General features: G+C 33.3%; 1 protein-coding gene across 6 annotated transcripts; it reads right to left on the bottom strand.

Moving 5' to 3' along the window:
- Window positions 1-6,670: 6,670 nt before the first annotated feature.
- LOC143237317 (G-protein coupled receptor Mth2-like) lies at window positions 6,671-21,836 on the bottom strand. 6 transcript variants are annotated; one of them, XM_076476773.1, is made up of 4 exons: window positions 21,655-21,827; window positions 18,919-19,014; window positions 11,681-13,764; window positions 6,671-7,459 (listed from the first exon to the last, which is right to left on the bottom strand). In XM_076476773.1, exon 3 carries the CDS (start codon window positions 12,982-12,984, stop codon window positions 11,719-11,721), a length of 1,266 nt encoding a protein of 421 aa, XP_076332888.1. In that variant the 5' UTR covers window positions 12,985-13,764; window positions 18,919-19,014; window positions 21,655-21,827; the 3' UTR covers window positions 6,671-7,459; window positions 11,681-11,718. The 6 variants fall into 6 exon arrangements, with proteins under 6 accessions (XP_076332888.1, XP_076332748.1, XP_076332587.1 ...); XM_076476633.1 differs by lacking the exon at window positions 6,671-7,459 and adding an exon at window positions 8,831-9,743; XM_076476472.1 differs by lacking the exon at window positions 6,671-7,459 and having other exon boundaries at window positions 11,582-13,764; window positions 21,655-21,826.
- Between the last annotated feature and the right edge of the window lie 203 nt (window positions 21,837-22,039).

The raw sequence follows: 22,039 nt of genomic DNA, 5'->3' as shown, positions 1-22,039 counted from the left end.
TACTGTGGTTTTACTTAATATCATAATAAACTGATTAATAATATAAGGTAATACAGATTAATACAAATCTTTAATTATATTGGCATTATAAGGGTGTTTCTAGTGTCTTCTAGCTATGTATATTATTGATAGATGTAGGTCTAACATCAGAGGTTTGACTAGATCTAATAGAATTACAGATATAGTCTTAATTTCAGTTTGCCTGACTGATGTCTGTAGGTGTAAGCACAGTAAACTTGAAGAATTATCTAATCATGTATGATGTGGGGATGTAATGAACACAGGTTAATCTTGTTATTTACAGGAAATGGCAATGGTCAACATAAAACACATAAAGAGCTCTTGTCTGGAAGTTGTAGTTGGTGGTCTTGCATGGTTGACAGTACCTGTTGTTGTTGTTGTTGAATATAAACACTAATGAAAATGAGCATATATGCCAATGGCTGAGTCATTTAGTCGTCATCAGTGGCTAGCTGGTGGCTGATGTAAATCAGAGAGAACTCCCAGGTCTAAACCCACTGCACATTCTATCAGTATGAGGCCTTTGTGCAGATGAGATGACCCCTGTTTGACCCATGCACATTTTCAGTGTTATTCTTTGTGTGACTTCCATTTTTCCTCTAGTAAAGTGGGAGAACTCCTTATTTCCCTGGTATCAAGCTGCTGAAGAGGCTCTTATGGAGAGTTATCCACTGGTTCAGTTTAATTGCACTAATAGAAGATTAAAAGAGTTGGAAGTAGGGCTGGAGTATTAACCTGTAAGTGTAGCACATTCTTCACCCTCCATACATGCACACACTGAATACCTAATTGGTTAACGGTGTTTTTCTCCAGCTGGTTACATCTTTCCTTTTCTTCATGACACAAGTCTAGGGTGCTTTACCTTTGCACTTGCTTATTCTGGTAGGTATTTCATGTAGTTTGATTTATTACCCTAGCCACACAACACACAATTTTGTGTTGACCCCATGAGAAATATTTAGTCATTGAGTAGTCACTGCATTAAGCTCATCTATGTGACACATTAACAGCATGCAGGATGTTATTTTAACTGCTTGTTTGGCATTACCATTGCACTGGGAAAGAATATTCCATGCATGAAGGGGATGTGTAGTCTTCTACCAAGTGATACCCCAATGGTTGACATGCTCTGTGAGTTTTCCCTTTCTGCTACTGTATTCTTAAAGAGGTGTTCGTCATTTTAACTTCTTTCTTTTCACTGCTCTTTTTATGTTTCTTAAACTGTGGGATTCTAGCTCTCAGTTCTGTGGAGAGATGATTAGTGTTTCTAAAGCCAGCATTTTCCCATTTTGGTGTACATATTGTGCTATAGGTAGTGGGCTGTAATCTAATCATGAACGTGTTAATATGTCTGAAGGTTGGTATTTTATTTAAGGTTTGTCTCAAACTCAAACCCTTTAGCAATGGTACAAGATAATGACTTAAATTGAGCATCTATGTGAAATACATTTTGGGGTAAAGAAAATGTTATAATATTCTAGTGCAATTTATATTTTCAAATTAAAAATTGTTTTTCATCTATATCAAGTTAAGTTGCATTTATTTTAACTTTGAAATATTAGAATATCACTAAGCATTTTGTAACAGGATTATTTTTATAGTGTGTACTTAGAAGTAAACTAACTTGAACCTGACCAAAAGCTGTTTTTCAGATACATCATACGAATGTAAGTTAAGTTGCTAAAAGAACACTATATTGAAATGAGCTGTCTGGCTTATATCTGTAGTAATTAATATAATAACTCCAAATTTGAACTCTTAAAATTAGTTCTTTGGTGTGACAAAATTGCATCTCACCATTCAGTGTTTTGTGATTGGGTTGAAACATTATGTATTTGTTGTTGTGTTGTTTTTTTTCTTAGGATAAGAAATAATTAAGAAAGATCAGACAGGTAAGGGAATTGAACATGACCAGATGATACAATCATAATTGGATTTTTAAAGTTTATTTTGATACTAAATAAAAATAGTTTGACAGCTTTCTGTTAAAATGAAATCCTTTATGGTATCATAGGTAGAAGAGATTTTGTTTATTATGTTTGACTAAAGTATGAAACGTGAGCATGGTGTAACGTTTTGACCTCATAATGACTAAATAATAAATCGTGTTAAAACAGAAAACGTAGTTAAGTAAATACTGACTGTATAGATTTAAGAAAAGCTTCAAGTACAGAACTGTATATATACAAAAACCTGTTTCAGTTCATAAATAATTGAATAAAGTGTCATAAGGACTCGGCTGGATTTTAAAATAGTGACTTTATGAATATTTAACTACATGTTCATTATATAGAAATTTGCATTCATTATATGTTGTTGTATATGCCTTACACAAAGAAACACCAATACACATTTTAAGGTTCAATCATATGATAATACCAAACTTTAAATAACTCTCCAAAATTAATTAGACCACATTTTTTTATTTAATGGAAACTCGTAGTTATTTTTCCAGAAGAAGCCTTTATATTTATGATGGTCCAAAATAGTCTCGCAACGAAATTCAGTCATAAGTGGTGTATGAAATCATGGAATACAGTTACATTGTCATGATAGTTAAATAAACTCATGACAGTTAATGAATAAAAGTTACACTGATTCCTAGGCACTAGTGAGTAAAGATTTAGTTTCATCTCGTACAGTTTAGATGTGCACTTCTGGTTTTCTTATACTGTTCGACTAAGAGAACCTTAACCATCAAAATTCTGTTTAGTTTATCATTCACTGTGAAGAAACTCAATAAAATTGTTAACAGAATTTGTTGGTTTTGAGAAAAACAGCTTTGTGCTAATCTTATAGAAAAACAACTTGTGCAGACAATTGACTTAGCATGGCTCAAACTAGTTCAGACCACCAAAGACTAAAACAGTGCAGAATGAAACAACTCTGATCTTTAAGGTTAAGCTAATCCAGTAGAAGACAATGGGTAATATATGGTTAAAAATGTCATGGCATTTTAGGAAAGAGATGTAAAACATTGGCTGAGGAAAGTGTTGTTCATTTAGGGAATCATGGGTAATGTGTGAATATGCTCAATCACACTTTATACATTTTTTGTGGGGAGAGAGGTAACCATTGTGATGTATATTGTTTCAACTTAAAATGCAGTATACTTGCTGGTCCAGCATTTAAACACGTACATATATGGTGTTTAATTTGTAATAGAGGTTGTTCATTTGTCCAATGTCTCCAGTCTTTATGCTTTGGTCTCACAAATTTAGAGAACTCACAGTGGATATTTTGTTGAATCTCATGTTACTGTGTAGATATATCCCTTTGTTCTCGGTATAATCAATTTGACCTTAATATACCAAACTATTACATAGTCAAGTATCAAGAGCATGATATTGGGAAGTTCTTTATTAAATGAATCCATCACTTCACTGAGCTTGCATCTAGGTTTTAAAAATAGAAATTGCACAAGAATGGTTGTGATAAATGTGTGAAAACAATTAATGGAATTTATTAAATTGTTAAAGTAGAACAATGGATGGGTTCAGAGTAATTTTGGATTGTCTGTCCTAGTTCCATGAGAAAACCAAGATAGTGTGTTTTGTATAACAAGATATGATCACTTGACATCCATTCTCTCACACTGGGTAATTTGTTCAGGTTATTGTAAGTTGCAAGTTAAGCAGTAACCACTATAAAAACTAGTGGTTGTTCAAATCATTGTTTATAAGACAGTAGAAGTTGCTGTGGTATTTGGAAATTCAAAAATTACAAAGCATAAGCCTTTATAAATTAAAAGTAAATCAATATTTAACTACTCTACATTTTTATGTTTTATAAAGGTCATTTTTTTGTTCTGAATGAGTTCTGTTATGTGCTTGAACTCTCTCAGATAAGTCTTTTCACATGCATTATTTTGGTTGGACACAACTGTAAAATATTTTTGGTAAACATTTGCTTTGTTATCATTTTGATTTAACACCACTGTAAAAAACATTTTTGTTAAAGTTTTCTCAGGATATTATTTTATTTATAGCACTGTAAAAACATAATTTTTGGTAAAATAAGTAGTGTGAGATTTTCTCTATTAGAGATTTACCAAATGTTACAATAATAGTTAACTCTCAGTACAGTACAAAAGATAAATCTAATGTGTGAATTTCTACAGTGAGTAAAGTATTCTATTTAATATTACATATATATATAAAGTGTTTAACTCTAAATAATAGTTTAGTTTGTTATTTAATACAGCCTGGAAGGTTGGTATCACCCAAGATGTTCCCATTGCATCAGATGAGAGGAGTAATTGTTAATTTTGTTATGAAACTGAAGTAAAATCAACTTACTATAGTGTCAACCCTTTCATGGTACAGGTACCACTAATGTTTATTGTGAATACATGGTAGAGGTACTACTAATGTTTATTGTGAATACATGGTAGAGGTACTACTAATGTTTATTGTGAATACATGGTAGAGGTACTACTAATGTTTATTGTGAATACATGGTAGAGGTACTACTAATGTTTAATGTGAATACATGGTAGAGGTACTACTAATCTTTAATGTGAATACATGAAAGAGGTACTACTAATCTTTAATGTGAATACATGAAAGAGGTACTACTAATCTTTAATGTGAATACGTGGTAGAGGTACTAGTAATGTTTAATGTGAATACGTGGTAAAGGTACTAGTAATGTTTAATGTGAATACGTGGTAGAGGTACTAGTAATGTTTAATGTGAATACGTGGTAGAGGTACTAGTAATGTTTAATGTGAATACGTGGTAGAGGTACTAGTAATGTTTAATGTGAATACATGGTAGAGGTATCTTGATTCATCCAGGAAAATAAATAATTTTATTGTAGATTTCTTCATTTTGCTACTTCATCAACTAATTGCTTTATTAAAGCAGTGTTTTTCCCAAAAACTCATTCAAAAGTTATTCTAGTGTCCAATTTTTGAAGTTGAATGAGTCCACCTCACTATAGTATGTTTGTTATTCACTTCTATGATTACACAGGATATGGTTATTCGTGGTTTATGTGTAGAGCTCACGGAGTGTATGAGCTTATTTCTACTACTTTCTTTCTTCACTGGTTCTGTCTATATGGATTCATTAGTAATTCTCAAAACTCCGGTCCTAAAGTAGAGGTTGATTGACTTCAAACCTTAACATTCCCTCAGCAGCATTGGTTTTGCAAATGCAAATAAAATAAGTATTCTTTGTTTCCCTACTTTGCCTTGACAACTTTATATCCAACAGTTGCAAAAAGATATCTTGTAGCCCATGCTTTGTCCTATCCACATTGTAACAGATTTGATATTCCATAACATAACTTTGATGACACCTGGCTGATCTAATAGGCACCTTATATTATCACATGGCCTCAGTAGGTTTGGCTTCAATGATGCATGAAGTATACTCTCCATTAACTTTTTATGAGTTCAGAACAAATGGCTCAAATAAAGTATCAATAGGTTTCACTGTCATTTATGTAGCAGGGTGGTATGTATGTCGTACATACCTTTGTGAGCATTTGGCCCATAAAACAAATGTAACTCAAGTTCAAGTACAGTCTTCATGGACTAATGTGACAATAGGACCTCTTCTGATGCTTCTTAGTTTTAAGTTGATTTTAGGGTAAAGCTCATCTTGTGTAAAGTCCAAAGGAGTTTTACTCTATTTAAATATATCAGGCTTACATGGATACCTCAGCAGCTAGCAAACCTAGCAATGCCCAGAACATTTCACTAAAATATTCTATCTGACATAGTAAACAACTTTTATACAAAGTTTTATTTTTAAAAATTCCATAAAAATGTAATTCACTGGAAGTCTGATTCAAACTACCAATTTGCACAGTAGATAGCAGCTTTTACCACTGGATCACATTGGTTTATTTACAGCAGGTATCGAGATCTTCCAGTATGTACTTTGTGGTGAGATTTCACAATTTTGGGGCCATGTACTTTCATGGAATAACCATGTGGTAAAACATGGTTAATGAACTCGCATTCAGAGCATCAAAAAGCATTAGTGACATATTGCGGGTGTGACAGTTGCCAGGATATATGTGTATTAGTATTATGTATTAATTATTTCATCAATCATACTAACTACCATTAATGTTTTTTTAAACTTCTAATTCCTTTTCATTTTGCCCCCCACTGGTGTAGCAGTAAGTCAAGGGATTTACAACACTAAAATCAGGGATTCAATTCCCCTCAGTGGACTCAGCAGATAGCCTGATGTGGCTTTGCTATAAGAAAACACATACCTTTTTATTTTTTTGGATATTAAAGATGGATGAGAGTAAATTAATAGTTGTTTCACATTAACTAGTACTTCTGGTTAAGGCACTTGAAAAATCATCTGGTACACTGGCTTTTCTGTGACAATTATTTTTGGTTTCTAGTAAAACAAGACAGATGTACAAAGTACATCTTATATATGTAAAAACGGCTGGTTTGGGTTGAGAAAAATTTTTACGTAGAGAAGCAAACAACGTTCCGACCTTCTTTGGTCATCATCAGGTTCACAAAGAAAGAGAAACGTTGTTCACTCCTCTACGTAAAAAATTTTCTCAACCCAAACGAGCCGTTTTTACATATATATTTTTCTCTACAAGTGAGTTTTCTTGACATCACTGACAGTATATCTTACAGAAGTGTATCAGAGTCATTGACACAATAGATGTTTTAAGTTAAATATTTTAATTAATCTGTAAGGAATACTCGAAATTTACAAAATTAACTAAATTAATTTCATATAAATTACTTTAAATGAATTAAAACAAAGGCATTTAAAACTGTTTTCAATTGTTTACCACAACTCTTATACAGTATAATGTAGTTTTGCTGGAATATGCCAATTTAGTTTGTCTTTCAACCATTGATTTTACCAGTTATTATGAAAAAGGTGATTGTCTCTTTGTGTACAGCTAGACTATAATTGATTTATATATCACTTTGTTTACTGGATAAATACATGCTATGAGATTTATTCTTTAACCACTTGTTCTAAGTAACCCTGCAAACCTTAATTTGAATATTACAGTTACTACTGGACATCGTTTTAAATATTTATTATAAAAAATCAAAGCTTGAAATTGTTATTTTACAACTTGCAAAACTAAACTAAATGAAGTATTCTGGCCTGCTATATATGTATATATCATTTTAAAGTGAAAAGACTCGAGAGAAGATACCATTTGAAGTAAATGAAACAATTATAAATAAAATGACATAGTGTAACATAAAGACAAGACCCTAAGAAACTTTTAGTGCTGGTAAACTGGCTATTCGCTAAATACTGATTCCAACTCTTATTTTACACAAAATACTGATGTTAACTGAAGGGTGGTGGACAAAGCCTCAGATGGTCTTTATGAAAACTAACAAATTCACTGGAAAATAAAAGCACTATTTTTGTCTTAATAAATATTTGATTTTTTCCACATTTCTTCTTCATCTGTTTGGTTTCTTGCAAATATAAAGGGAGGAAAACTGTTTTTACACATCCATTTTACTGGCAAGTTTATAATTATAAACTATATTATATTATTAAAAACTAACCATTTTTGTTAATAATTTGGACCGAAATAAGAACAGTAAAAATTCATTTGACAAAAGTAGTTTCTCCTTGATTTGAGAAATCGTTGGATATCAGCGAAGTACCTGTTTTTAGCCTTTCTTGCATTTTACATAAGTGCTATTCAAAAACAACACATTGTTGAGTCACAAAGTGGTCAGTCACAACAAGTATTATCAGATATTCTTTAAATGTTAAATAAAATCTAAGAAGACAAGCTACTGAATTTTTACTATTGCCCATGAATGTAATACAAAATTATAAGTATTTGTATTACAGGAAAACAGTATTTTTGTTAAATGTATCTAAAGTTGTATATACTTTTTATAAAGCACCAAAGTCATCACAAACCAAGAAGAGAGTGTTAGTGATTAAATCTGAGTTTCTGATAGTATCCATTTGGATAACCTCATTGACAAAGGATCAAGTTCCAAGAGAAGCAACTGATAGGTCAAATGGTGTCCAAGACATTTGGTTTGTACTGAGTGTGAGAAAGAGGGGAGGTTATTAATGCCTTAAATCACATTATGAAACACAAATTGTGTTCCTGGATGGTGTGTGTTATTTCTTAATTGCTTATGTTGTAAAGTACAGAAAATGCCCATCACTCCCTTCAAACTTTGCTTTTATGACCTAGATAATGACATTTAGAAATTAACCTATTTTATATGTAAAAACAGGCAAATTTGAACATTTTCATAAGGTCTGAATACAAACAACGTATGAATCAAGATTCACATGTATTTAAACTAAAGTTATACGCAAATGTTTGGAAGTGAGTAGTTTTTCGTGATTTGCGACTGTAATGTAAATCACTTTCACGTATCAACCCCCAAATATAGTCTCCCATGATGTTTTCGTTATACGCTCCCAGGTCACAGAACCAAAGTTTGAAGAGAAAAATAGGTCTTTTCCATTCACTTTAGGCATGAGCAAGTGGGAAATAACACTTTCTGCGCAGGAACAAGAAAAAGTAAAAATTTTGTTACATAGTGTAGTTTAAAACTGTGTTTCTTGTGATTTGTAACTGAAGGATTTTACACCTATTATTAAAGTTGCACCATATCAGGAGCTGTTCTTTAGAAATGATAATTAATTATAATTTGTTTATTTTTTTTGTTGGATTAGGTGACGAACAAATGTTTACTGGCAAAAATTCAATCACGCATTTAAATGTGTCTAGAAAACTAATTCCAGAGTACATATAATAATTTAGTTTTGTAGGTTTAGTGAACAATAAATGATTATTTAAAACTACGACGTGCAGGTGTAATTCGATAATTAATTATAACTATCATTTTATTATTTTAACAAGTTAACGTTATAAACAACTGCACTAAACAATATATAAACGGCTATTATTGTTTACAATAAAAGGAATGAATCGTTAAAATTATTACAAATAGTTATTAAAAACTGGGACTTGCCCTGAAAAAGTATGTTTCGGTGTTTATGACACCATTTTCAGAACACCAAAACTATATATTATGTAATGTTCTTAACGTTGTATTTAATAACGTTTGACTGTAAGTAGATGACTTACACAAGTCTTATTTTCTTAAACATTTATTGACTTATATTTAAATTGTGTACAAGTTAATGGTATAAACGAATGTTATTATTTTTCGACAATGCTGTAAACACAATTCATATTAGTTCTACACGACTGTTCTAATCAGCATTTCAAAAATGTTATACACACTGTATAAGTTATTGTTCAGAACGACTATTAGAAACAACATTTCAACAATATTGAAACGCCTTAAACAACATTTCACTAATGTAAAAACCTTACAAGTTACGATTATTTTAAACAACGTCTCATACGGTGTTGTGAACAAGACGTCACAAAAAATCGAAAGTTTGTTTTATCAAAAAATGAAGTTTTACAAATACAGTGACGGTGGACCATATTCTATTATAACTACATTTTACATTGTTTGATACTAAGATACGAAAGGTATGTATCAGACAATACAAAGTCTTCAGATCGAGGGATTTAGAAATTTCAAGACGGGGGATATACCATGTACTTTGATATATTAAGTACAAAACTAGCTGCAGTAAAAAAGCATAGTCTTTTGTAACAGGTGGAAATCTGCGGACACAAAGATCAGCGGGAAAAGTCGCCTGAGTGCCAGTGGCGTTGCAGCAGCACCAATATACGATATCTGTCTGGAGGAGAAACACAGGCCACTTAGCTGAATTAGGGAAAGCATACAAAGATGAGTGGTTCGTTTTTACCATAAGAACCTCACGACAGAATATTTTACAATGGGAACTAAGCTACAGTACTGTTTTTAAAATGCACAGTCGTCAAGTAAATTACGACCGAATGTGACGACATCGATTTTAATGACTTGATTGGACTCCAACATCGTTTTAATATAACGTACTCCTTATTTGTATTTCTAATGTTAATGGAAAGTTTTTAGAGTAAACGTGTTAACAAAATGAAGTACCTCAGTTCATTAAAAAATCAAATTTTTAAACGAAAATTAATGTAGAACAAATACAAAATTGACTTTTTCTGAATACACATACACATATATTCACATTTACACACAAGATTTATGAACTTACAAAAATGAAGTAATATTTCAAGTTTCTTAATTTTACTTTCTTTATTTCACTGCTCACTGCAGAGTATTTAATTACATGCTTTATTTGATCCCTGACCACAATGTATTTAATTACATGTTTTATTTGATCCCTGACCACAATGTATTTAATTCCATGCTTTATTTGATCCCTGACCACAATGTATTTAATTCCATGTTTTATTCGATCCCTGACCACAAGGTATTTAATTCCATGCTTTATTTGATCCCTGACCACAATGTAGTTAATTCCATGTTTTATTTGATCCCTGACCACAAGGTATTTAATTCCATGTTTTATTTGATCCCTGACCACAATGTATTTAATTCCATGCTTTATTTGATCCATGACCACAATGTATTTAATTCCATGCTTTATTTGATCCCTGACCACAATGTATTTAATTCCATGTTTTATTTGATCCCTGACCACAAGGTATTTAATTCCATGTTTTATTTGATCCCTAACCACAATGTATTTAATTCCATGCTTTATTTGATCCATGACCACAATGTATTTAATTCCATGCTTTATTTGATCCCTGACCACAATGTATTTAATTCCATGTTTTATTTTATCCCTGACCACAAGGTATTTAAGTCCATGTTTTATTTGATCCCTGACCACAATGTATTTAATTCCATTCTTTATTTGATCCCTGACCTCAATGTATTTAATTCCATGCTTTATTTGATCCATGACCACAAGGTATTTAATTCCATGCTTTATTTGATGCCTGACCACAAGGTATTTAATTCCATGCTTTATTTGATCCCTGACCACAATGTATTTAATTCCATGTTTTATTTGATCCCTGACCACAAGGTATTTAATTCCATGCTTTATTTGATCCCTGACCACAATGTATTTAATTCCATGCTTTATTTGATCCATGACCACAATGTATTTAATTCCATGCTTTATTTGATCCCTGACCACAATGTATTTAATTCCATGTTTTATTTGATCCCTGACCACAAGGTATTTAATTCCATGTTTTATTTGATCCCTGACCACAATGTATTTAATTCCATGCTTTATTTGATCCATGACCACAATGTATTTAATTCCATGCTTTATTTGATCCCTGACCACAATGTATTTAATTCCATGTTTTATTTTATCCCTGACCACAAGGTATTTAAGTCCATGTTTTATTTGATCCCTGACCACAATGTATTTAATTCCATTCTTTATTTGATCCCTGACCTCAATGTATTTAATTCCATGCTTTATTTGATCCATGACCACAAGGTATTTAATTCCATGCTTTATTTGATGCCTGACCACAAGGTATTTAATTCCATGCTTTATTTGATCCTGACCACAATGTATTTAATTCCATGTTTTATTTGATCCCTGACCACAAGGTATTTAATTCCATGCTTTATTTGATCCCTGACCACAAGGTATTTAATTCCATGCTTTATTTAATTCTCATTATAATCTTGTACCCATTCACACTCTAGTACCTAAAACATACGCCCAACAACGGTAAGTTTCAAACTCACTTTGTTAACCTTAATTCCGGGTTTTCTTTGATCCTTGGCTATATGGTATTTATTTCTCTATTTTCTGAAGGTGTTGAGGGTTGTTGAGTGTTCTCTAACGGTTCTATTACTGTATTTCTGGAAATCCGTGAGGCATGTAACAGTAGGTCTGGAGGAGATTGGTGGTTGGTGTCCCTGAACCTTCTTGTTGCAGCAAAAGCCTTAACTCGAATGTAAGCGCTTACATTGGTTGTGCAGGAAAATGAAAGAAGGATAAACAAACCTTGACTTGAATTTAATAACACAAACACACACTTTAGCCAATATATATCTAAGTAACTAGCAATAAGTCCAACTATCCACGTAAGCCCCAGTATGACAGCTAACCTGAAATACACAACACAGTTTCTCCGAGGTGTTTTGCCTTGGAGAGCGTTTATCGTACTTCCTGCGGTCTTGATCCAGTATGCACTCATTAGGAAAAATACGACGTTGGCAACCATGGTAACCAACATAGGAACAGCGAAAAATACTAAAATTGCACTTCTGTGACTGAACCAACAATTAGAGAATAGGCCGAACCCTGGTCTAAATTCTTCTGAGAAGTTTTCACTTTCATCTACTGCTACAGCAAATATAACTATCGCCAGAGGGCTTACCCAGCCATAGAGTGAGTAGATCAAAAATCTTCGCCATTGTTTCCCTCTGACCACACGGAATTCTTTAGCGCCAAGTCTGATAGTTCTGAACACGTCAAGAGCTAAAACATTCATCCAGAAGAGAGAAGCGAGAAAAAAATAATATGTTACAACAGCAACTCTGTTGCAATCAGAAGGTGAAATAAAACCCACTTCTCCGACAAGAAATGCGCTGAAGGCAACCAACAAGGATAACACAAGGGAAGCAAGGTTCCTTCCTGCGGTATTTCGGAAGTACGGGATGTATAACAAAATAATAAAATGAAGCATAAGACAAAGTATAGAAATTCCTAATCCAACAAATGTTATATACGCCATATAAGGCACAAGCATGGGGAAATATAACTGACAAACCACCACGTCTTCTCCTTCTATCCTATACCATGAGTCATTATAGACCTTATTGTAAATTGGAATGGAGACAGTGTGGTTATTCACAAAGTAAAATTCTTCTTTTCTGAACGTAACTTTGGAACAGTTGAGAAACTCAAAACTGTACGAGTCATTCCCTTCGACCTCACCACTCATGGTAATAGTTTGAATAGATGTGTTTACTTTACCCACTGTCAAGTTTTGTGCTTTAATGAGGTCACAAGTAAGAAGTAGACACACAACAAACACATTCATCTTTATCGCCTAATCCTGTTGTGGATTTTTAAGTTCACACTAATTTTAATTATCTTTCTCCTTTGACTTATAAACGATACATCACCACAGTTTCTATTATTTTAATGTAATTTTAGTTTAGCTGGTTTAAACATCAGTTTGTTATCTTAATTTTTCAGTGTAAATGATATGACTTATTCTACATGTCATTCATTTCATGATTTTAAAAACTTGTTTGACGAAAACGAAAGACGGTTTAGCTGTTCGTTGTTTGATCAGTTTCTCTATATAAGTAACAGTGTCGGTAGGTTAGATTATGGTAATAATCTTTAGTGCCAGCTTTTTCTATTGTTATTGTAATATCTACAATGTACAAGTTGGAATGTGATGAAACCGCTTATTGACGACTTTCTCCTCAACCAAATGTTTGCTGTGACTATGACGAATGATGGTTATGTTCTTTGTAGACAATTCTTTCCACAATGCAGCAATGTTTTCCTTTGGTAATTTGGTCAATGGTTATGTTCTTTGTAGACAACTGTTCTCATAACTATAAAATTATTTTCTTTTGGTAGATTGAATGATGATTATTCTATCTGTTGACAACTCTTCTTATAAATGTGACAACATTCATCCCCGACAAGTTCGATGAAGGTTATGTTCTTTGTCAACATCTCTTGCTGTAACTTCATTAGTGTTTTATCAGTAGATTTTATGATCAACTAAGAGTTTATTTTACTATTATTAAACTTCTCCATAGATCTCACGGTGGAATATAACTGTTGATCGTTGGACTTTATTCTGAAAACAATGAAAATTCTTTAGTTTCCTTTCTTTTATTCTATATGCATTATTCACTTTCGAAAATCATAAAAACCTTTTGCAAACCTATTGAAAATAATATCTAATTCCAAAACAACAGTAATTTCCGTCAAAGAATACCTGCCGTTATCGACGATAGAAAGAAATTTCAAAAGGAAGGTATTTGCACAGATGTATTGGAGATTTTGAAAGAAATTTGTGAAAACGACACATAGTTTTTAAAGTAATGGTTACAGCTAAACTTGCCATCTGTTAAGACTGGTGACAATATTCACAGATTACCATAAAAAAAGCCACGTGACATCTCTTTCCTTCCGATTTGGTTATTAGTAAAAAATGCAGTCTAGGATAAGGATGATTTTCATAGTTTTCAGCCCACACCGCCTTCTTGGACAAAATTAGCCAAAATTTACAGTTTTACGTTTTACTTAATAATTAGTTACAAGAGTAAAGTATGTAATTTATACATATTCCAAAATCACAAAACTAGTGGAAAGTGTTTTTTTTTGGTTTTTTTCAGTTTCGTTTGTTTGGAATTCGGCACCAAACTACATCTGGGCTATCTTTGCTAGTCGTCCCTAAGTTAGCAGTGAAAGATTGGAGTCATCACCAACTCTTAGACTATTCTTTTACCAATGAGTAGAAGGATTGACCGTCACATTATAACGCCTCCATAGTCGGAAGGGGCGAGGATGTTCGGTGACAAGAATTTGAACCGTCGAGCCGAACACCCTAACCACCTGGCCATGTCGGGTCTTAAGGTTTTTGAATCTTGGCTAATTTCTCACAATTCCTTGGTATTAAACCCTTCTGAGGATTATATATGTATATATATGTAAAAACGGCTCGTTTGGGTTGAGAAAAATTTTTACGTAGAGGAGTGAATAACGTTTCGACCTTCTTCGGTCATCGTCAGGTTCTCAACCCAAACGAGCCGTTTTTACATATATATTTCTCTACAAGTGGGTTTCCTTCTGAGGACTCATTTCGGATGCCTTATCTTTCTTAATACAATAATCATATGTGAAGATATGTATTTTAACACTTAACATATGTTAACCACATGAGGATAATGAAAGAAAGATGTTTGATTACACAGATAAAAACAGTATGACATGTGTGGAAAATAATGACAATGTGATATGCATGACTAGTAGCAAAATAAATGATAACATAACATGTAAAAATAAAATGTACATGTTTGTTTGTTTTGGAATTTCGCACAAAGCTACTCGAGGGCTATCTGTGCTAGCCGTCCCTAATTTAGCAGTGTAAGACTAGAGGGAAGGCAGCTAGTCATCACCACCCACCGCCAACTCTTGGGCTACTCTTTTACCAACGAATAGTGGGATTGACCGTCACATTATACACCCCCACGGCTGGGAGGGCGAGCATGTTTAGCGCGACGGGGGCGCGAACCCGCGAATTACGAGTCGCCCGCCTTACGCGCTAGGCCATGCCGGGCCTCACGTAAAATGACTTGTTTGACTAAACAAGTTATATAAGTGTGACGTGTGTGACTGAGCAAGAAAAATAAAGAACATGACGTTTAACTACACAAGTAAGTGTGTGACTAAAAAGGAAAAAAATGACGTGACGTGTATAACTACATGACATGTGACTACACAATAAAAATAAATATGATATGAAGCGTGCGACTACAAAAATGGCCCGGCATGGCCAAGTGTGTTAAGGCGTGCGACTCGTAATCTGAGGGTCGCGGGTTCGCATCCCCGTCGCGCCAAACATGCTCGCCCTTTCAGCCGTGGGGGCGTTATAACGTGACGGTCAATCCCACTATTCGTTGGTAAAAGAGTAGCCCAAGAGTTGGCGGTGGGTGGTGATGACTAGCTGCCTTCCCTCTAGTCTTACACTGCTAAATTAGGGACGGTTAGCGCAGATAGCCCTCGAGTAGCTTTGTGCGAAATTCAAAAACAAACAAACAAAAACACAACAAAAATAAAATAAAGACAGAGTGACGTGTGTGGCTGCACAGAGATAAAATAAAGAAAACATAGCATGTGTTATTACGCAAGTAAAATGACTACATAATGTGTAGCCATACAACTAGAACCAAGAAAACACGTGTGACTACACAAGAAAAATGAAGACAACACAACATATGGATAGGACTGTTGAAACGAGTGATGGGAAACCGTTGATCTCGCAAAAAAGATTGATTATGAAACGGTCCAGAGATGGGTGGTGGGGTTTAACATGAAAATCTTATGGTGGAGCCTTTTGCTATGAAGAATTGTCAACTTTCATGGATGTTAAAACAGAGGACGTGGTGACATGGATTGTAATGACGTGGTAAACCTTCAAAATTTGTTTAATATAACGTGCTAAAACTCTTTATTTGTTTATATACGAATTTTTGTTTAACGTCTATATGACTGATTTAGAAGTTATTTGATAGCCAGATATTTGTGAGTCTATTTTATAACTATATAACTGAGATCATTCAAAAGTATCTTAAAGGTTATGTCCTGCAGAAGTTATATGCATATATATATGCGTTATAAACCCAAAATATCAATAGAAGAGTGTATAAAATAACAAATGAAATGTTTTGAAACAAAAATTACAAAAATCGCCTCTAAAGAAAAATTATGCTAGGCCTAGATGCAGCTTTCTATATATATTAATTTCTGTCAAAGAAGATCACAATCTGACAGAAGAAAATATTATTACAAAAATCCAAGTTTGAAATCCAAGAATATTTCTTAGGCAGGTCATTTCAAATTTCAATGATCCATGAGTTTACAAAGTGTTTAAAGCCTCCTACATAAGTTATCACACAAGCAATGTTGCTCTCAAACCATCTAAATAACGACCAACAATCACTTGAAGAACAGTTTAACTTAACCCTGCTATGTGAAGAGAGTCACCAGAATTACTGAGTGTCGAAATGTTTCTGATGCAACATCACCTCCCTATCAGATGATAGAAAATATGTTAGCGGCTGTGTACTACAGACTCATATGGGAAAACCAAGAACAACACTCACTAATGACAATATAACTGTTATAATGACATTTATTACATTTGTATAGAGCTTTAAACAGGGATATTGATTGTTCGCCACCATTTTGTAACGATATTAGAATGTTTACTTAATCTGCATTTACACTTATGAATATTTTTGTGCAGTTATATTGCTAGATTTGAGCTTAAATGTTTCGTTTGTTATTTTGTACGTCTTTTCGATCGATATTTTGGGTGAAGGATGCTTGTTCATAACAATTAATTACCTACAATTATCTATTTATGATTTATTTCCGTTTAGGATGATATATATTTTTATATACATATTATATAAGTGAATTTGAAAATGTTTAGAGGTGTAAACATTCTGACATAGAAATCACAGGTAGGTCACATCAATGAAACCACACCCAAGAAAAAGAACTTAACTGGGATTTTACAACATAATGGACAGGACAGTGGATATCTCTTTAAAACATACATAGTAATACCTTATACCACTTTTTAATATGTACAAAGTAGTATAATCTAATGTTTTTAATAAATACATGTTAATATCTGCTATGATTCGTTAACATATACATGCTAGTACTTTCTACCATTCATTAGTACATACACGCTATTCTACTGTTCATTAATAACATAACAAAACGTTTTTAAACATAAAATCTATTGGAACATTTTGGCTGTTTCACCTTCTAAACTATTTATAAATATTTTTTTTTCAATATCAACGCCAGCTCCTATCATTTGTATACGTATCAAGCTTTCTCTAAAGTAAATTTACTGTTTTTCACAATATCCGACGGCAACCCATTAAAAAGACCAAGTACCTTGTTATCTTGTCAGAAAAATAAAACTGACTAAGATGAAGATGACTTTACCAAAAATTTGTATTTGTGTTCCTTAAGCCTGCTATTCTCACTGTTAAATATGTTATCCACTCCCTCAACTCTTTTTTTTTCTCACTTGAAACAAAATTTGAGAAATTTCATTCTTTCCTCATATGCAATCCTCTATCCCAGACACCATTCTAGTAACCCTATTCTGAACTCTTTCCACCAGTTTAGTATCTTTCCTAAGGTAATGAGCTCAAAAATGAACATAGCATTCCTAATATGATCTAACTGGAGACCTGTACAGTTAAAATTATAACCTCTTTATACTTGTATTCAATACTTCTGTAGATATAACCTAAAATTCTATTTGCCCAACCACTAGCAACAGCACACTGTTTGGATGGCTTTAGAGACTAACACTATTATACCAAGATTCCTTTCTTATATGGAAGTCTTAAGGTTATCTCCATCTATATGATACTTGTAATTCAATTACAATAACCTACACACAACATCTTGCATTTATTATAAATAAAATCCATCTTCCATTTATTTGCCCAGCTCACTAAATGATATAATTCCCATTGCAATTCAACAGCATCCTGTTCACAGCTAGCAACATCCAAGACCTTAATGCCATCTGTGTCGTTGATGTAAGTCAAAAAGAGCAAAGGTTCCAAGACTGAGACCTGAGGTACGCTACTTGTAACATTAATCCAATTTGATTGAACTCCATTTTTAAAAACCCTCTGCTTTCTTCCATCCAGCCAATTTTCTATCCAATTTGCTAATTTATCCCCCACACCTATAGAAATAATTTGTACAAGCCTTTTATTTGACATTTTGTCAAATGTTTCCTGAAAATCTAGATACGTCATGTGTACACTCTTACCCTCATCTACATTAGCAGAAACCTTTTCAAAGAATGTCATAAGATTTATAAGGCAAGATTTTCTCTTAGTGAAACAATGTTGACTACCAAATAAAATCCTAAAATTTGTTAATTGACTTTTCAAAGCATTTTCCAAAACTTTTCCCATAATTGATGTAAGATTAATGGGTCTAGAATTACTGGGACAATTTTTATCACTTCCATTGAAAAGAGGAGTAAGTTTAACTAACTTTCAATCCCCTGATATTTACTAACTATTGAAAGATTGATAACAAAATAGTAGCAAGTGGTTCACATATCCGATCTTTAACGTCCTTCAAAACCATTGAGAAAATATTATATATATATATATATATAATATTATATAGCTCAAAACATTTATTGTTCTTTAAACTTTTCAATTTTTTTACTAACCAGTTTGGAACTAATGTAGTCATCTTGTTTGATCTCCTTTCTATCTATCCTTAGTATCTTTTTTATATAACGCTATCGTCGCTGAAATCATTGTACCTGCAACGAAACATATTTAAACTGCACATGAAACAATATATCAAACATTCCCTGGAAGATCAGATAATCTTCATGATATCGCTCAAGTCCACTTATGTAGCACTTATTCGATTACATCATTATTCCCAGTTTTTCCCCGAAGAAGAAAGGTTCGCCTTTCGTGTTATACGATGTTTAATCATGTTTGTACCTATTATTCCTCCATTCCTACCAATGCTCTAACGTCATGTTTTATTTCTTATACTTCCAGCATTACAACAACAGTAATTAAACCTCTTTTTTTCGCGCAAAGCTACACAAGGGCTATCTTCACTATCCGTCCTTAATTTAGTAGTGTAAGACTAGAGGGAAGACAGTTAGTCATCACCACCCACCGCCAACTCTTGGGCTACTCTTTTATCAATGAATAATGGGATTGACAGTTACATTATAGCGCACCCACGGCTGAAAGGGCAAGCATGTTTGGTGTTACGGGGATTCGAACCCGCGACCCTCGGATTACGTTTCGAACACCTTAACCCATCTGGCCATGCCGGGCCTATAATTAAACCTATCCTTATAACTACCTCTATACCAATTTCCTGTGCTAAATATTTCTCTACTTATTTTTTTGCAGGTAATTTTCTAGGCCCTCATCACTGTCCAGTCCTAGTTTAAAACTTCCTTTACAGTTGAGTTAATAGCTTTAACAAACAAGCCAGTTCCTATATTTAAATATAAACCATCCATTCCAAAATGCTCCTTCTACCATTGAATTAATCATACAAGTCCAACAAGCCAATCCGCTCATCCTTTCATTGTAGCCTAAGCCTACATTTAGCCCTAGTGACTTACTCATAACTTCATTTAACACATTTAATTCTACACAATATCCCTGACTAAATTACGTTATGAAGTTTTACTTTAAATCCTTTTATCAATTCCTTGTACTTGGTAATTAGCTCCTCTGGCCTAACTTTTCCTACATCATTAGCCCCTACAAAACTGTATCCCTACTAACGCCATTGTTATCGCATCTCCCGTACAGACATATCCTTCACCTGTGTCCCTGCGTAACATAATTTAACTCTTTTCTCCCTATTTACTCCACAGACTATTCTATTCACATCTCTTGTCAAGAAATCACTTGTAACTGTAACCTCATTATCATTCACATACTTCTCTGGCCCTTTCGTTTTCCTTCTCTCCAATAATTCCTTATCTGCAGAAGCCAAGGGCTGAAATTTGTTGATTGACATAATAGGCTCATTATAACTATATTCGCCACTTTTTACTCAAATAGTACCTTTTCTAACTCCGTGAAAGCCGTTGTTAGCTGATATGTCACCTGTATGTAAAAAAAATTAAATATCTTCTTGAAATCCTGCTACCATTTCCTACCGTCTACACTTTTCTTTATTTATTGACCCCCCTTTAAACAGGACAGCCTCTAACTTCTTCTCCAACCTACAAACCCCACATACAAATCGCATGTCTTCATTGCTAGCTTCCATAAAAGTACATGTCAATCCAGAGTTCCCAAACAAAACCCACTAAACCTAACACATGGCGAACGCTGAACTCCTACGGTAGTCTTAACCATTATATTTATACTTATAGTTTGAAAATAAACTCTTAATACCAAACGCCAGCAGCTTGTTGTTTTAAACTATTACTATCAATCCTAACGTTAGCATACACGCACTTCGATGTTCCACTATCCGTTAATATATACGTGCTAGTATCTTATGACATTGATCACCTGTCAATATATATATATATATATATATATTATAGTATATTTTACCATTCGTGTAAATATACATGCTCTTATGTTATGGCATTAATCAACAGATATATACTTCTATCTTTTAGCATTCGTTATTGAACGCACATTAGTATCTTGCAGCCTCTTTTTGTTTTGTCTTTCTTTTTTTTAATTCAAGACTCCAGAGCATCGCATAAATATTCTTGTCTGTTTAAATTCTGTCTGAAAAAATTAATACTATAAGAGAAGAACAACAATATGTATTTGGCATTTTTATTGTTTGAGCTATACATGAGTAACCGGAATCAGAAACAGAAATTTATTAAATGACTATAAATTCTTTATTGTTTAATAGTGTTGATTTAAGTCGCCTATTAGTAATAATTGGTGGTATGTCTCTGGATTTACAACGCTAAACTCAGGGGTTCGATTCCCCTCGGTGGGCTGAGCAGATAGCCTTTGTGGCTTTGCTAAAAGAAAACAAACAAACAAACAAGTAATAATTGAGCCCCCGCTAGTACAGCGGTATGTCTCCGGATTTACAACGCTAAAATCAGGGGTTTGATTCCCCTCGGTGGGCTGAGCAGATAGCCCTTTGTGGCTTTGTTATAAGAAAAACACAAAAAAAAAACACAGTAATAATTATTTAACTATTTGTCTATTTATATATACATAAAACACTTCTATCAAGCAAAACTTCTCAATTTAAAATTATTTCAGATCACATTTAAGTTTATCAATTAGACTGAATTGTAATAAAATGTACTAGTGCGCAATGGCACGGGTATTATATACTACTTGTATAAAACCGATGTAGAATACGATTTTACCGACACCTTTTTAATCTTATTTTCAGTTTTGTAGTAACAATATAAAGGTAATAAATATCTTACCTACATCTCATTCTCTCAATAACTCAATTCCATCAGTTGTTAGAGTGAAAGATATATAAACAGTTGAACCTGAGACTGAAATATAAAGTTCCTATTCTTCCTTATAGGCGAAAGACAACGTGTATGGGTGTGATTTCCCGGATGTTTCAAAACGCAGATCTTTTACCGGAAAATGTTGACTTAGAAACGAGCTGTCAAGCTAACAGTTTGTCTGTATGTTAAGGAAGAAACTATTGAAGCACGTGAATAGTATATTACAGGGGCGTAGATTTTTTACAACCAATGGGGGATAATTTTTGCAACCACTTATGTGGACTGTTCAATTTGCAAATTTGTAATATCTGATTACGTGAACCTGAAAGCTGTAAACATGTAGTCACAGAGT

Source organism: Tachypleus tridentatus, chromosome 1 (genome assembly GCF_004210375.1).
Source record: "Tachypleus tridentatus isolate NWPU-2018 chromosome 1, ASM421037v1, whole genome shotgun sequence".
In the NCBI taxonomy this organism is placed as follows: Eukaryota; Metazoa; Arthropoda; class Merostomata; order Xiphosura; family Limulidae; genus Tachypleus; species Tachypleus tridentatus.
Note: the sequence above shows the minus strand (reverse complement) of the source record. Positions and strands in the feature narration are given on the sequence as shown.